Raw genomic sequence first — 15992 nt, forward strand, 5'->3', positions numbered from 1 at the left:
TGAGTATTGTGGCTTGTGTTACTGGTATTAATTAGGTTACCTTTAACGTGTATTGATCTACAGATATAAGTAAACTGGAAGCACAGCTTGCGGACGCAGTGGCTTTTCGACAAGAACACGAAGACTCCATACACAAGTTGAAAGGACTAGAAAAGCAGTGCAGAGTACTGAGGCAAGAAAAGGAGGACCTTCATAAGGTATTGATCCAAAGATAGATACTTTAAGAAATGGTCATGTAAAGTAGTTGTAGAACAGTTAGGTTGTGATTGCAATTTTAGTGTTGTAAATGCTGCTTTTTGAAACTCTGCAGGGAACCTGTTCAGCAGTACAGTAACTTTCCAAAGTATTGCACTTTCTTTTTTGGAAGTTGATGAGCTGCTTATTTCAGATGTGTTCTGCTAGATGAAGCAAACACCCAAACAGTGGTTTTAATTAAGCTGTTTAATTACTCCTAACTGTTTCAGTAGAAGTCTGAGGGCAGCTGAGAGACTTCGGAGCCTTGGGATGACTTGTTAAGGGATCAGGAACACAAGTATTGTTCTCCTCCATTCTTCCAGTTTCAGGAAATGATGAGGGAGGAAACAGACCCAGCAGATACCTGGCTGATATCCCTGGCAGAATTATGGGCGTTTTGACCATGGGTCAGTTGATATGACACCAGGCCTGCTGGTGACATTTGGGGTACACATGTCTATTTAGGGGAAAAGGCTCTTTGCACAGACGTTAACAGGGTTCATTGAAAGAGCCCATTTACTCTTTTTTATACCAAAAGGTTAATTATTGCTTAAGGCTATTGATGTCTTTTATGTAATCGTTGAGTTTATTTGCCACTGTGTAAATTATCCCTTTGATTGCTTCCTAAAATTTTTCAGGAAGTTTTCAGTTTCTCAGTTTTAAGTCAACAACTTACTTTGTAGTAAAGTAACTAGGGATTTGCATATACTACCTACCACATTCAATAATAGTAAAAACCTGTATTGGAATAACTAGTTTTGCAAAAGTAATCCATGGGCCAGAATTTCTGGGCTGTTTGTACACTAGAATTTAACAGTCTCTCTCCTGTCTGTTAACCACCAGTCGGTGTTGTTTAATAGAGTGTACAAGTAGCAGAGAAAGTGGATCTGTTGTTTCTGGTTTGAACACGTGCTTTTTGGGAAGTTAATCTTCCTGCAGTGCTCCTACTAATGGCAGAAATTTTTGGAATTCCCTTGTACAGTATACATTCATTTTGTTGTGTCGTTCTGCTCTTTTTCTCATTTTTTCCTCAAATGATTTAATGTCGAACATTCCATTTGTATTTTAAACCTGTTAATTTTTGTTAATTACTTTCTGTAAAGGAAATGGGTTTTATACTTTCAGTTAAAGTATTAAGAGCTTCACAATTTGTTTTAAGGACACTTCCACAGTTTTCTGAAAAATCTCACATTTGCTGCAGCCCCTCAGTGCTGGTACAATGTATTTGATGATCCTGAATCTGCTGTCTGCTAAAGCATTCCTTTAAACAAGGTTACAAATGTGCAGGTACACGGTGAGGTGGCCTTCTGTAGTCACATTTATAAAGAAGACATCTGGGACGCCAAAGTAGCTTTGGAGCTGCCACACTAGAAGCAGAGTAATGGCTGTCTTTGTATGTCACTGCAGCTGCTTAGCTAAACAATTGTGTAAATTAACAGTTAGAAATCTTTAGTAGTTACGTGAAGTGATCAAAACAAGCTTATGAAGGTCCAGTTTCTTTCTTCTTGGAAAGAATATATGGAGTTCAAGTTACTCCTTTTTATTATATTTTCTTTTTTTTTTTTTAAACCAGCAACTTGTAGAAGCCTCGGAGAGATTAAAGATGCAGTCCAAAGAGCTGAGGGATGCCCACCAACAAAGGAAGCTGGCCGTGCAGGAGTTCTCTGAGCTCAGTGAGAGGATGGGAGACCTGCGCTCCCAAAAGCAGAAGCTGTCCCGGCAGCTTCGCGACAAAGAGGAGGAGCTGGAAGTGAGCATGCAGAAAATCGACGCCCTGCGGCAGGACGCCCGTAAATCGGAGAAGATGAGAAAAGAGGTAAAAAATAGCTGATAAAATAGCTGGCACTCGTGTTTCAGCTGCTGCTTACCCAGTACCTCATATGGGATTGTATTGAAAAATTGGGAGTGTCTTCTGGGGGTTTTTGTGGGGTTTTTTATTTGCATTCGGACTGATTTGAATCTTCAAGAAAGTGTGCTTGCTATATACACAATTTATTAGTTCTGATGTTTTGATTCTTGTGCAGTCTTGACTCACAGTCAGCTTGAAACCTCTAAGGCTCAGTGAGTGTCTTTATTTGCTCTGAGGTTGGAGTATTCTGACTTCAGTGGGGTTTTTTTCTCTTCAGCTGAAGGGAGACATGGTGATACAAAACTAAATATGTGGTTTTCCTTCCTCTGCAGTTAAGTCATCCTAAGAGTATCTGTAATATATTTAAGCAAGTTAATTTCCAATTAGTACTCCAGGCAGTTTATAGTTTTACGTGAGATGAAGTGGATAGCCAGAAGAGGGCATAAGAAAAAAAAGACTGTGGTTAATCTGGAGTGTTTTAATCACTGAAAAATCATCATGTTTTCTGTATTCTCTGGGTGTAGAGGAAATGTAGAAGAAAAATTCAAGAGGTCTGTAAGCATTGCTAGAAAACTTCTGGCAAATTGAAGGATAGTCTATAAAAATGTAGTAGATAATGGAGTTTCTAAGGCTTTTATCCATGGACAAGATGTGATAGTTAACTGGGAATTGATGAATTTCTGTGGCATCTCATCTCTAGAGCAGAGTGCAGCAGGAATTCAAGTGTTGCTAATGCAGTTAAATACTTTCATGCAGAGCTTTCAAAAATCTCCTGTGTTTGTTCTTAAAAATTCCTCTGTACTCCCTTTCATAGCAGTTGTATCAATCTTCTATTCAGAACACAGTCTAGAAGTTCACTATCTTGTCCCACAGTTCTAAGTACAATCCTTTTAAAAACAACTTTGCTAGTTTAATTTGAACACAGAAAAACAAATCTTATCTTCCTGTCAGGGTTTGAAACTGTGCTGCTATTGCTTGAATTCCAGCAATTGCCTTAGTTGCCACTAAATCTAAATAGTCTTTCTGATAAGCTTTCTGAAGTCAATAAATGGATGATCAAGCTTATTTTGTTCCATAATTTCAAGGTAAAAATATTCAGTGTTCATATTTAAAGTGTTTTGCAGTAATTTGGTTCAAAGGCTGATATTTTAAGCTGCCTTACTTAGATACTGAGGCATGGAGCTGACCTGTAAGTGTGGGAGAATTTTCATCTTTCTCAGCTGCAGTGTCTTCCTTGTGCCATTTCTTTCTCTTTGCTGTAATAGAAGCTGTGCAGTTATCCCTGAATGGGCTTGATGTAGTTCACATCAGTACAAAGAGTCATAAAATAATAGTTCTCTGCATGTGACAGATGGATGCCTGAATCACTGAAGGCAAAACAATTATCATGGCATTCTGAGATGGTTGTTATAGTGGTGTAACTTAAAATAGAAATAAGTAAAACTTGCTGCTAGGCCATATGGAGGAAAGGAAATGGATGATACAGATAGTGTTATCTTGTGTTGAAATGACCTAAAATGACTCGTTACAGCTGGAAGCCCAACTTGAAGAAGTCGTAGCAGAAGCATCAAAAGAACGCAAGCTCCGTGAGCACAGCGAGGTTTTCTCCAAACAACTGGAAAATGAACTGGAAGCTCTAAAGGTTACATGGCTTTTGACAAATATTTACTCATGGCCCAGAAGCTGCAATAGTTTGGCTTACTCAACTATTGATACCAGTGGGAGACTTAAAAACTCTACAGCATTACGAGAAACCGGACCTAACCCGTCCAGATTTATTTGCCTTTTATGCTTGAAAGTCTTTAATTGCTGGATACTAATGTCTTGAAAATGCTCAGTTTATATAAATTCTAAGCAGCTACTAAACCAATGTGATCCAAATCCGTTACCTCTGCAAGCCGTTTAAACCCCTCATTCAGGTCATGTAAGCAGAACAGTCACTTACAATGCTTGGGGACAGGCACCTTCTAAAACACTCAGTGCCCAAATAAAATTTTTTACAAAGTTCCACCAATTGGACAATTCTGACTCCTAAGAATATTCTCAAAATATAAAGATGATAGCTTCTCCCTGATGGTTTTTCCTCTTCTTCTGCAGTTGAAGCAGGGAGGCCGGGCAGCTGGTGCCACGCTGGAACATCAGCAGGAGCTTTCCAAAGTTAAGTCTGAGCTGGAAAAGAAAATCTTATTTTATGAAGAGGAGTTGGTCCGACGAGAAGCATCACATGTTTTGGAAGTAAAAAATGTGAAAAAGGAAGTCCATGATTCAGAGAGCCATCAGCTCGCACTCCAGAAAGAAATCATGATATTAAAGGATAAATTAGAGAAAACAAAGCGAGAGAGGTAAGCTTTTGGGCATGCTTCCCTCACTATAGATTTCTTTTTGTTGTGTGTGTATATTGCATTGCATGGGTGCCTGTGCAGGCTGGTATTTCACCCTCTCTTTATTCCTTTTTGAAAATCCCAATCTACAGGTTCAGCAATGTGACAGTATAAGTGTTTCTGGTTTTTGTCCTTCTCTTTAGGCACAGTGAAATGGAGGAAGCAGTAGGAACAATGAAGGAGAAATATGAGCGTGAAAGATCTATGCTCTTGGAAGATAACAAAAAACTAACAACAGAAAATGAGAGGGTAATTATTTCAAGAAACATATAATTCTTACTTCATTAGTCTCTGATGTTGAAGTAGTCTACTCACTGAGCAGAGCAGGGTCTGTGAATGTTCAGGCACTATCTGAATTTTTAAAATGTCGTTTTTGCCATATAAATATTCAAGATTTATCTACATAGTAACTTTAGCATCTTGGTATTCTGCTCTTTGGGGGCTCGATTCTCACAATTAAGAAGACACCACCTTTTGATTCTTCATGAAGGCTGCAAAGAGAAGAAATCATTAACACATACTGCCTGCTTTTCTGGTGGTTTACAGTTAAACCTGATTCCTCTCTGACCTTTACATTTGCCTTTTTTTTTTTTTTCCTTTGTTTTAGATTATTTTGTATGAACTAATAGTTCCACAAAAAAGAAGCCCATCCAGATAGCCCTGGGTGGTCTTGTTTGTTCAGATTCCAAAGGTGTGTACACACACACATATAGAAAATCTGAAACTGACCTAAGTCACAAGTGAAACTAGTCTCTTGTTGCAGCTCTGCTCCTTTGTGGACAAACTAACAGCACAGAACAGACAGCTGGAGGATGAGCTCCAAGATCTAGCAGCAAAGAAGGAGTCTGTTGCTCACTGGGAAGCCCAGATTGCAGAAATCATTCAATGGTATGTGCTGGTTAGGGATCCAAATACAGCCACTTCCAACTTCTGAAAGTTTGGTGGTTTTTGTTTTTTTTTTTTTTAACATATAGCTAGGCCTTGTCTGTGTCTGAGATCAGCAAAAGCATGGTACTTCTGAGTGTTGATTTTGGTAAAATTGCCAGATGCCACTGAAACAAGTACAAGGCAGAGTCCTGGTGTCAACTTTCTTCAGAATCCAAAGTGATTGTTAAGTCATCCAGTTTGGAATATTTTGATAAATTAATTCAGGAAGTTGGTCATGATTTAAAAGGTCAGCGTTAACATACAGAACCTCACTAGCTGTATTAGACAAGCATTTAGTACTCCACTCTTCTCCCCTGTATAGTTCAGTGTTTTAGCAAGCTGAGTGCAAGAATTTCAGCGTGCAAAACAAAAAGGACAGGAAGGAAGACCTTATAAAAATTGAGCAAGTAATATACAGGTCATTTTCATGTAACAGTGAATCTCTGCACAACTCTTGCTAATGGCAAAAGGGAAGTTTCAGTTTCCCTAGCAACTGCCACAGTCAAGAAAATTAGATAAAAGAAAATCTAAAGCAGGCAATCTGAGATGTATTCAGTTTTCTGTTGCTGGGAGAGTTTTCCCTGCTCTGTTCATTCCTGTTATGTCTCTAAACCCAGTGCAGACTCTCTGATGATTTGATGGTACAGTATTTGGTGCTGTGAATCATGAAACGGCTAAGTTACAGGTTTTTGTAATTGTACAACAGGGTAAGTGATGAGAAGGATGCTCGTGGCTATCTCCAAGCATTAGCTTCCAAGATGACAGAAGAACTAGAATCATTGAGAAGTTCCAGTCTGGGGTCACGAACACTGGTAAGGAAATAGGAAACATTCAAGATGTTCTGGGCATATGTCTGAGGAGCTACATTTTTGTATCTAAAAAGAATTAATCCTCTGCTCTGCTTTATAGCTTTTAACTACTGCTTGCAAATCCAACTAGGTAGTCTGATCAGATTTTGATAATTACAGGGGGCAGTAGTTCCATACTAATATCTGCCATCACAGATATGAAACACTACAGAGGAGAGAAGAAACAATAATTTAAACCATCAAAGGGGAGTACAGAAATATACCCTACCATGTTATGTTCAGTTGAATAGTTGCTGTTACAGTGAGACAACAAAGTAAGTTTTCTTCTGTGAAAAAATACTATCTGGCTTATACCAGTACGAACTAGGGACACACAGAGCACGTGGCTTTTTCTATATGCAGAACAACTAGACCTTTGTGCCGTAATTTTGCCATACAGTAGTAACATGAATTCCCCAAAATTTAATAGAAGAGCTCTCATAAAGGAGTGTGGTTTCAAAGAGAAAAACACCTGCATAAGGAAAGAAAGAGCCATTTGCAGCTTGGCATGGGAGCCCACACCCCTACCAATGCCAGGCAGCAGTCTGCCATCCAGAATCCATCTGCTGCTGGTTTATGCATATGGGAAGTTACTCAGCCCTTCCAAACCTATGAATATGAGAGAATAAGAGAAAGTTTTATTTCTGTGAGCTGACATTTGTCTGCATCATCAGGAGACAGTTGTAATATTGAGAGGTTTGGCGGGAAGAAAGATTGGATCAAATGCAGTTTGCATTTGTATCTTAGCTACTGCCAGAATAAAGAGCACTGTCTGTTCTTTATATTATAACTGGTTTTGTAACTTCTACAGAACCTGCTCTCAGGCAGTTACTTCTCAACATAAAAAGTGCTTCTCAATTTTCATGACTCTTATTTGCAAGTTCATCTATGACTGGAGAGGTATTCATTAGGGAATATCAGAAATGTAGTCCACACTGAAAAATGCCTGGAAAAGCTCAGAATATTAGCTTTTAGGGTAATAGAGAGCAATCGCATGGTGTATGCTGAAGTATAGCATATGTTATATGTATGTAGCATATGTTTTATGTATAGTAGCATGTATAGTATATACTACTTAGCAAGCATAAGACTTGCTAAGGCAAATGTTCCAGGTATCTTGAGCATCTCAAGACCCAGATTCTTTTCTCCTTTTTTTCTTGTCATGGTTTTGCTACTCTTGGTATGTTTCATGTTAGTATGTTTCACATTAAATGTTGACATTTATCTCATCTTTGAAAGTCCATTATATCACTGTACAAGTTTTACACTCAGTTCTACACTGGACAGTGAAAACTAGTCATTTCCAGTGGGTTCTGTCTGTTTGACTTCCATGCTTCGTGATCCAGCATTTTGGTTTCCAGTGTATTGTGTTAATGGTGTAACCAATATTACAATTGCTCAGTACTTCATTTTTATGTAATGAAGACTGACTCTTGACTAATTTTCATGCAGCGGGTATGCTGTCCATAGCAGATTAAAAGAGCATTCTCAGAACCAGTGTGAAAGCTAATTTTTGTCTTTGGACAAGAGCAGAAATATCCTTGGGCAGTTGATAGTAATATTCAGTAACTTACTGCAACAGGATCCACTTTGGAAAGTGCGACGCAGTCAGAAGTTGGATATGTCAGCAAGGCTGGAATTACAGTCGGCCCTTGATGCAGAAATTCGTGCCAAACAACTAGTTCAAGAAGAGCTACGGAAAGTTAAAGATGCAAACATATCTTTTGAAAGGTAATGAGGGTTTTGGTTCTGTTTGGGGGTTAATGTGCTGATCTAAACTGCTGATTAGAATAGCAGCAACTTTCTTCAAATGGCGCCTTGTGCCTGGGATGTTGGACTCTGTCAGAAGGATCCCATTCTACACTCTACACGTTTCTTACATAGTCAAATGAGAACTGTAAAAATTCCTTCAAATAAACACTTCACTACTATAGTAGGTTTCAAACCTTGGAAATCTGAGGAGAAAAAAAAATGTGTAAGAGCCAATTCAAAGCAAATTCACTACCATTTCTTTGACTAACTGGAGAGTTAGACGTGTTCTTGGGAATTAAAAGGCAAAGTATTGTTAGAATAATTTTGTTTGACAGGTACCTGCAGTGATAGCAGAAGACTTAAATGCAGTTTTAAATACCTAGTCAAGTAATGAGGGGGAAAAGTGTTCAGGGGAAAAGTAAAATTAATCATCCTTAAAAAAAAAAAACAAAAAAACAACATTTAAACCCCAATGCCCCTCAAAAAAACCCAAACAAACAAACAAAAAAGGCTTTTTCTGAAAGCCTGAGATGTAGGACCAGAAATTAACAACCTTGTGCATTGGCATTCTGGCCTTTGAGACATTTCAAATTACATTTTGGTCATATTTTTTACTTTAGTAAATTAAAGGAATCAGAAGCAAAAAATAGAGAACTGTTGGAAGAGGTGGAAGGTTTGAAGAAAAAAATGGAAGAAAAATACAGAACAGATTCAGGTAATTATATCTACTGTGTTCTAACAGAGTTCTAACACAACCTGTGATGTTGCCTTTTAGCTAAGCCTGTTCTGCTTTTGGTTTTAGGTCTCAAACTTCCGGATTTTCAAGATTCCATTTTTGACTATTTCAACACCTCTCCTCTTGCACGTGATTTGACTTTCAGAGTGAGTTACTGCATAAAATAACTACAAAAATGAGATAATCGAATTACATTTTTATTTTGCAATACTAACTCTTAGGCACTGTATGGCAGATTGGTATCTTGCATATTAGCCAAATCAGCGTGGCACAGAATTGGATGCCCAGTAGATGTGAGATTGCTTGGCATTTTGTAGGGAAGCTGGCACCTCTGGGAAATATTCTCAGAAGTTCACTTTAATTATTTCCCATTCTAGCTTCTTTGTTTAGATTACTCTCAAACATTTGCTAAATTAAATATATTCAGGGTTTTTTGGAAACGCTGGCACACCCTGATACAAATAAGGAATTAAATTCTTTGCAGTTGGAAGATGCTGATTATTACAAGGAAAAGTGTTCACACAGTTCAAGGAGTGCTTAAACAGATACTTAAAATTGTTGGCTCCAGATCTTAATGGAGTGGTTAGAGGAGAAGGAGCTGGGAAGAGAATCAGAGGACCCACAGATGTTGGTATAATAAGTTTATTGTGACACACCCTTGTGATCCTTAGAAAACTAATCATACAAATCAGAGCTCCAAGTAGGCGTTGCACTTTAAATGATCTGTGCATTCCCCGAGGAAGCAGCTGTTAAATGCAGCATTGAATCACATTTCCTTACTTCATGAACTCTTGATCCTTGAAGATTTTTCTGGGGTATTTTAAAATTTTGTCTTGCAAAGCATAGACAGTTTAAGATAAAACCAAGAATTTGAACTGAAACCAATTATCTGTTTATGAAGTGGAGTTAAAGGGGCTCAGGTTATAACCTCATCAGTCTGGTTAGATTTTCTATCTGAGATGCGTTCTCTCTCTTTTTTATTTTTCTATTTTTTTTCAATTGTTGCTGTTGCTAAAAACAAAAAAGCCTATGGACATGCTGTGATATTTTCATACAGTTTGTGTATTTGCTGTTCCCAGTCACAGAATGTCTATGCTGCCTTTCTGTTAAAGCAGCAAGATGTGCTCTATGGGTGACAAGGAGGGAAGAGAGAGAAGCATGATATATGCTACTTTCTCAATTCTAGCTTTTATTTACTGACCTTGATATTTTAGAACATTGCTCTTAAAAGTCCCAGATAGATGTAAAACAGTAACATGTAAAATATCAAGCCCATAAGCAAATAAGGTTCCATTCTGTGGATCCTGAAATAAATACATATTCTCTATGGAAATGCAAGTGGCATTTTCTGATGAATTACATTAAAATTGCTGATACTGTGCTTATAATAACTAACATTAACTTTTTTTTTCACATATACTTATAAAAATATTTGTGTCATCTGCTTTGGGGTTAATTTAGCCTGAATGAGTATCATTTGGCCATATAAAATATTTTATCTAGCTAGTCAACTAATATTCCATCTGAAGTTTTCCTGTGGGTGATAAGCGATCGTTTTTATCCCTCATATCTGTTACAACAAAGGATTCTGTTTCTTCTTCGTCTACATCTTCTCTGCTAGCCTTTTGGGAAGAAGTAAGTTTTTGCTAGTAGTTTTGTGTCCTTATTTTGTTGTGACCTGTCTTAGTAAGAATGGCCCTCTAAAACTAGATATTTTGCTTCTTTAATTTCTCTGTAACGTAATCCACTAAAACTCTTCGAGGCTTACTGTTTTATAGTTTGACTATCTATATAGCTAAAGCTGAATCACACAGTATTTTGAAATTGTTCATATTAGATAATGGTGCAATTTGATCTTAAATGGCCCAGCCCTTCCAGTCAATTTGGAATGAAACAAAAATAACAAGTGTCTGAACAAATTTACTGAGCTAACTGAACTTGAGATGTCTTCCTGTCTAAACTGGCTGGGAAGTGAGTGATTCATTACTTGTTGCCTTTAGTGCTAATTACATCATTGATGTGAAGTCTAATCTCATGTTTGTTAATCACAGTTTTCATGATGTCCTCAGAGTACAGTAATACAGAACCCTACTTCCACACCCAGCTGCTTTAGCTCTGGAATTGTAGCATACTTCCCCCTTGTGCTGGCAATTAGTAGTTGCTAATTTAAGTGTGAAATTAATAGATGGCTTGTAATGGATGCTAGCTTTAAATGTTAGTGAAATATAAACACTGATTAAGTAGACATGATTATTTTAATGACACAGGCCAATCATTCTTAAACAACTTTTTTGAAGATGGAGTATTACTGCTTTAAGATTTTTTTCTTGCATCAGGCTTGCTGGCTTCTGTATGCTAGAAAAATCCTAGTGTAGTAAGCTACCATGGGAAATCAGCTATTTTAGGGATGATTGCCAGGCTACTCAAACATCATTCCATACCTGCAAGCAAGAGATAAGATGCAGCCTTGCTGGGAGAATACAACTGTTAGAGCATTTATGCTGTCTACTTTGAGATTTTGCATTTCAGTACTTCCACCTTTTCCATCAGGTGTCAGGGTTTGTTTTGAGGATCTTTTTTCAGAGTGGATGTTAAATGTATGTGTACTTCATATAGAAATTGGCACTGGGTCTTGTTTCCATTTTGTTGACACGAGGATGCTTCATCATGATGATAGGTGGTATCTAATGTAACGTTTGCTGTCACTTTTGCAGACCAGCTCTATTAGTGAGCAGGAAATGCAGGGTCCCAAGTCAGAAGTTTCACCATCTACTTCAGTTGTAACTGCAGAGCAACAACAAGAAGTAAGAGACCCGTTATTTTACCCTGAAGAGTAATTCACCAGAAAGTCTCTCTGTCCTGTTTGTGAATGCATGCATACTGCAGCATTCATAATGGAGAAGCGGGATTGAATGCTGCGTGTTTGCAATGTCTCAGTGTTAATTGCACCCGCTTTGAGGACAGTTGCAAATGAAACCTTTTCGCTGGCTTTGTGTATGTTGATGTACCTCATTTTCACGTTTTCTGTATTGCTGCTTGTTTGTTAGTGTGCAGGCTTTCCTGTGAGTGCTTTAGAACACAATCTGTTTCTATTAAATCAGAATGGCAATGTTTACAATGATTAAATTTTTGATCATTTTCAAAAATGGAAAAAAAAAAAAAAAATCAGAACAATGAGCTTTGCCACCCCAATCTTGAAACAAATTCTTGAAGCCTTATTTTGCTCAATTACAGTTTCTTGTGATTCAGGAACCAATTCGGCTTCAGAGGATGCCTGCTGCTCCTTCCCCCACCATTCAGTCCATTTCTCTAGCTGTACCAAAGGTAGGGGGACTGTGCTAACCTTATTCTAAAGAACAAAGGAAAAAAATATCATTTATGAATTAGCCCTCTGTGTTTTCTTGTCCTGTTTGGGTTTGTTACGTCTATGTTCTCGTTAGGTCTGTGTTTTTAATCAAATGTTGTCACATGCATACCAGTGGGTTGTGTATTGTTGGAAGGGATGACAAAACATGGTTGTAGTTTTGGGTTTGAGTGTCTTTTGGAGTTGGAAATAAAACTGTTACTGTTGTCTTGCAGCACCTGCTACAAGATGCACTTAGATAAAAGAAGCCCAAGCTTCATAATGTACACACTGATATATACTGGAGGGTGGTGTGGAGGGAGGTGCTTGCATTATTTAACTCCAGAAAATGAAGTTATTTTTTATCCTGACTGTATCTTTCAGCCAAAAGCTCACCAGCTCAATATCAAGTCCTTCACAAGCCCCACTCAGTGTAGTCATTGCACCTCTCTTATGGTGGGATTAGTTCGACAAGGTTACGCCTGTGACGGTGAGTTGGTGAAACTTCTTGTGAATTTTCAGCAATCCCCTCAAAAAAGCATCCCAGTGTATTTTAAGACAACCATTTCTTTGGGGAGGGAATGAAAGAGGGGGCTGGCTGCCAATGGATGATTTTCCTTTCTATTGCATCACAGCATATTCCTGAAATCTCTTTAGGAGAATGGGGATGTATGATGAAGTATGGTTTCCTGTCATACTGTTAATTAATTATACAACCATTAGTGCTGGTACAGTGCAAGGGAGAGGGTAGGGAAGACAGGAATGGTTTCTTTTGTTGTACTAGAGAAAACTGCAGGAATGATCTGGTGACATGAATCTGATGATGTCTGTTTTATGGTATTCTGGTCATAAACCCTGTATGTTGGGAGGACTGTTTGCTTGATTATTTGGCCTGTAGCCTGTCTTGCTGTTCATTAGTTTTATTCAAAATGCTTTTTCTGATGCATGTATCACTACAGAATTCTATGTTCGAGTATATGGAGGTATTTTCATTTGAAAATACTTCCTGTATATTGATTAGACACATGAACTCAATTAAATAGGCCAGAAATCCACGTAGCATACGTACTACAGTATAAATAACTTTATTTCTGTGCCCAGCTTAGTTCTTGCTGATGGCAGCCTCTCCACTGATGCCCTCAGTATCCCATGTAGATTGCTTCATCTGCCCTTTAGGGCTTTTTTCCTGGCAGATCTTCTGGTGGCAGTTCTTCCCCAGGAGGACCTATCACTGCCAGCACTTGCCCTGGGGCTGCCTTTTGTCTCCTGTTGCTGACAGTTCTGAACTCTTGTTTTGCATCTCTTCTTGTGAGCTTGAAACTCTTTTTCCTTTAGTGTAGCTATCGGCTTCACTCTTCTTTTGTCTTGTGTATTTTGATTAAGCTCTGCATCGTTAGTTTTCCATTTTGCCTAATCTACAGCAGTTCTTGATTGCTACAGAAAAAACTAAAATCACACTGATACAAAAATAGAGATGACTCCAATAGAACAAAACTTTGCCAAACATTCGCCTCTCAATCACTTGCATTTCCCAATTCCTCCTCTTTCTAATCCTGGAGACTATGGTAAAATACAGCTACACTTAGAGAAGACTGGAATTGGCTCTATCCTGTGGATTTTCCCTCTTCTGTAACTGGTGTACCTTGATATCCACAGTCCCAAATAATCATGATGCCTCCTCAAAGAGTTGAATTTATTACCTGGTCTTGGGGAGCACCCTGGGGAGTACTTTGTGTGCATGACTTTTTGGTAACCCCTGCCCTCCTGGGAGCAGACAGTAGCTCAAAGAACAAGCCAGGCAACCTGCTCTTTTCCCTCAGGTATCATGAGGAGGAGGTTTATTGTCCTGTCTGTGGCTGTAGCAGAAGCAGGCTGTTTCTAGGTTTTTTTGGAATCTTTTGACACTTCATAATTACAGAACGAGATATACCTAGGATATCTGCCAGATTCCCACTTCTGAGAATATGGTTAGGAGGAAACACAGGACAGATCAGGATGTCATGTCTCTCTCTTCCTGCCTTCCCAAGCCTACTTGTAGAAACAGTGTAGCTGGGACAAACAAATCAAAATCTCTGTGGAAAGCTCTGGCCCCTAAGCTGTGGGTCAGATGCCTCAATATAAAACATTAACTCATTCCACAGTTCTTGTAGTCTGTCTCATGTGAAATGGTATATATTACGAGATTTTTCTGTGTACTGCTTCTCTGTGAAGTGCTCTGTAGACAAGACCTAGAGACCTCTGTCCCTTGCTGGTGCAGCACAAAGTGATGCAAATGGTAAGAAAGCATGCAATGCTAGTTTGCTCATTATTTGAACTTACTTGAACTCCGGGCATTAGATATATTTGGCTCTTTCATTGTGCAGTATTTCAGTCCTTGTCCCTGGTTTCTACTTCATTTATGCTTTATTTACATCTTTTGTTTAATAGTTTAACCCTTTCTAATTTTTTGATCAATTTAGTTTTACTTTGTCTTTGCAGTGTTCTTGTATACATGAATTAAATCAAACACCTATTAGCACTACCCTGTAATTTTTATTCTTCCTTTATTAATACTGTTGCTCTTCTGTGATTGGGTTCGTTTGTGCTTAGCAACAGCAAGGCTGCCCAACTCATTTTCCTTGATATGTGGACTCAGCTCCTGCCCATTATGGATGTAATAGGCTAAAAAGAGGCAATAAAAGCACTTTGGAAAGTCTCATACAATATCTCTGTGTGTTCACTCCTTCAGCACAGTGAGCTATTGCAATATTTGACTGCCAGTTTCAGTGTGATTAATTAATTTGCAGAGTATAGACTGTGTTAATCACCTGTTATGATCGGCTCATACACATATTTCACTGTGAATTTTCTCTTTTGTACTTAGTGTGTTCATTTGCATGCCATGTTTCCTGCAAGGATAGTGCACCTCAGGTCTGCCCTATACCCCCTGAACAAGCCAAAAGGCCTCTTGGAGTAGATGTGCAAAGAGGAATAGGAACAGCCTACAAAGGTTATGTCAAGGTAACAGTCTTTTCTTCTTGCACAAGAGAAGAATACTTCACTTCACTTACAGCTCTACAGCTTGGAACCTCTAAGTATGTTTAAACACATCCTAAATAGTGCTAAAGCCTTAAGGCTTTGTGTGCCATCTATGTAACTTATTTAACCTTCATTGCTTTAGGAGTGGGAGAAACACTTGATTTTACTGAGCTGAAGGTCAGTAGATTAATAGCTACAATGTTCAAAAGCAGCAGGGGAAAAAAAAAAGAATGATTTAAGAAAGAATTTCTGTCATTTTTGACGTAAGCATAATAGTAAAAGGTAAACTGTCTTGCCATTTTGTCATTGGTGGAATATCCAAGCATAATCGCTTTATACAAGTCTTAGTATATTTTTTAATCTGTAACAAGAGTGGTTGAACTTAAAAGAGGAAAAATGGTTGCTTGAACACATGATATTTTTCATCCTATTTTGATGGACAGGTAGAATGTGCTCTAATTCCATTGATCTAAGTATAAGCTTTTCTAAATGTCCTGCTTTCTGTGTCTTCTGTGTGTGCTTACATGTAATAAGCAATCAATGATTTACCTGCAGGTCCCAAAGCCTACAGGAGTTAAGAAAGGATGGCAGAGGGCTTATGCAGTTGTCTGTGACTGTAAACTGTTCTTATATGATGTGCCTGAAGGAAAATCCACCCAGCCTGGAGTTGTGGCAAGTCAAGTCTTGGATCTCAGGTTTGTATTGTTACAGCAGAGTAGAAATCCTCTCTACTTTTTTTCTTAAAAGGAGTGTTTTTTACTAGTACACAAGAAATTATAAGATTTTGAGAGCTCTGGCCTAAGAAGATTTCATGTATTCTGTACATAAACTGCAGCTGAGTTTAGGCTGATCAAGTTGGCTCAACAAGAAATTACTTAAGTGACTTTACAGTCACTCACACTGC

General features: G+C 38.3%; 1 protein-coding gene across 16 annotated transcripts in view; it reads left to right on the plus strand.

Annotated features, from left to right (window-relative positions):
* The window catches only part of CDC42BPB (CDC42 binding protein kinase beta), a 91163-nt gene that overhangs the window by 58200 nt on the left and 16971 nt on the right, over nucleotides 1-15992 (plus strand). For 5 of the 16 annotated variants that reach the window (XR_005701552.2, XM_040068783.2, XM_040068786.2 and 2 more), the window contains exons 12-27: nucleotides 64-197; nucleotides 1808-2050; nucleotides 3615-3725; nucleotides 4181-4425; nucleotides 4608-4713; nucleotides 5228-5352; nucleotides 6098-6203; nucleotides 7822-7970; nucleotides 8612-8706; nucleotides 8794-8873; nucleotides 10312-10362; nucleotides 11442-11531; nucleotides 11962-12051; nucleotides 12455-12560; nucleotides 14934-15070; nucleotides 15644-15783. Coding sequence is in view for 15 of the 16 variants with exons in the window: in XM_040068783.2 (XP_039924717.1) it covers nucleotides 64-197; nucleotides 1808-2050; nucleotides 3615-3725; nucleotides 4181-4425; nucleotides 4608-4713; nucleotides 5228-5352; nucleotides 6098-6203; nucleotides 7822-7970; nucleotides 8612-8706; nucleotides 8794-8873; nucleotides 10312-10362; nucleotides 11442-11531; nucleotides 11962-12051; nucleotides 12455-12560; nucleotides 14934-15070; nucleotides 15644-15783 (2008 nt within the window). In the remaining variant the exon portion in view is untranslated. The remainder of the gene's footprint in view (nucleotides 1-63; nucleotides 198-1807; nucleotides 2051-3614; nucleotides 3726-4180; nucleotides 4426-4607; nucleotides 4714-5227; nucleotides 5353-6097; nucleotides 6204-7821; nucleotides 7971-8611; nucleotides 8707-8793; nucleotides 8874-10311; nucleotides 10363-11441; nucleotides 11532-11961; nucleotides 12052-12454; nucleotides 12561-14933; nucleotides 15071-15643; nucleotides 15784-15992) is intronic. The other 11 variants (XM_040068789.2, XM_040068794.2, XM_040068790.2 and 8 more) reach the window with 5 other exon arrangements.

The sequence above is a fragment of the Hirundo rustica genome, chromosome 6 (genome assembly GCF_015227805.2).
Source record: "Hirundo rustica isolate bHirRus1 chromosome 6, bHirRus1.pri.v3, whole genome shotgun sequence".
Taxonomy (NCBI): domain Eukaryota; kingdom Metazoa; phylum Chordata; class Aves; order Passeriformes; family Hirundinidae; genus Hirundo; species Hirundo rustica.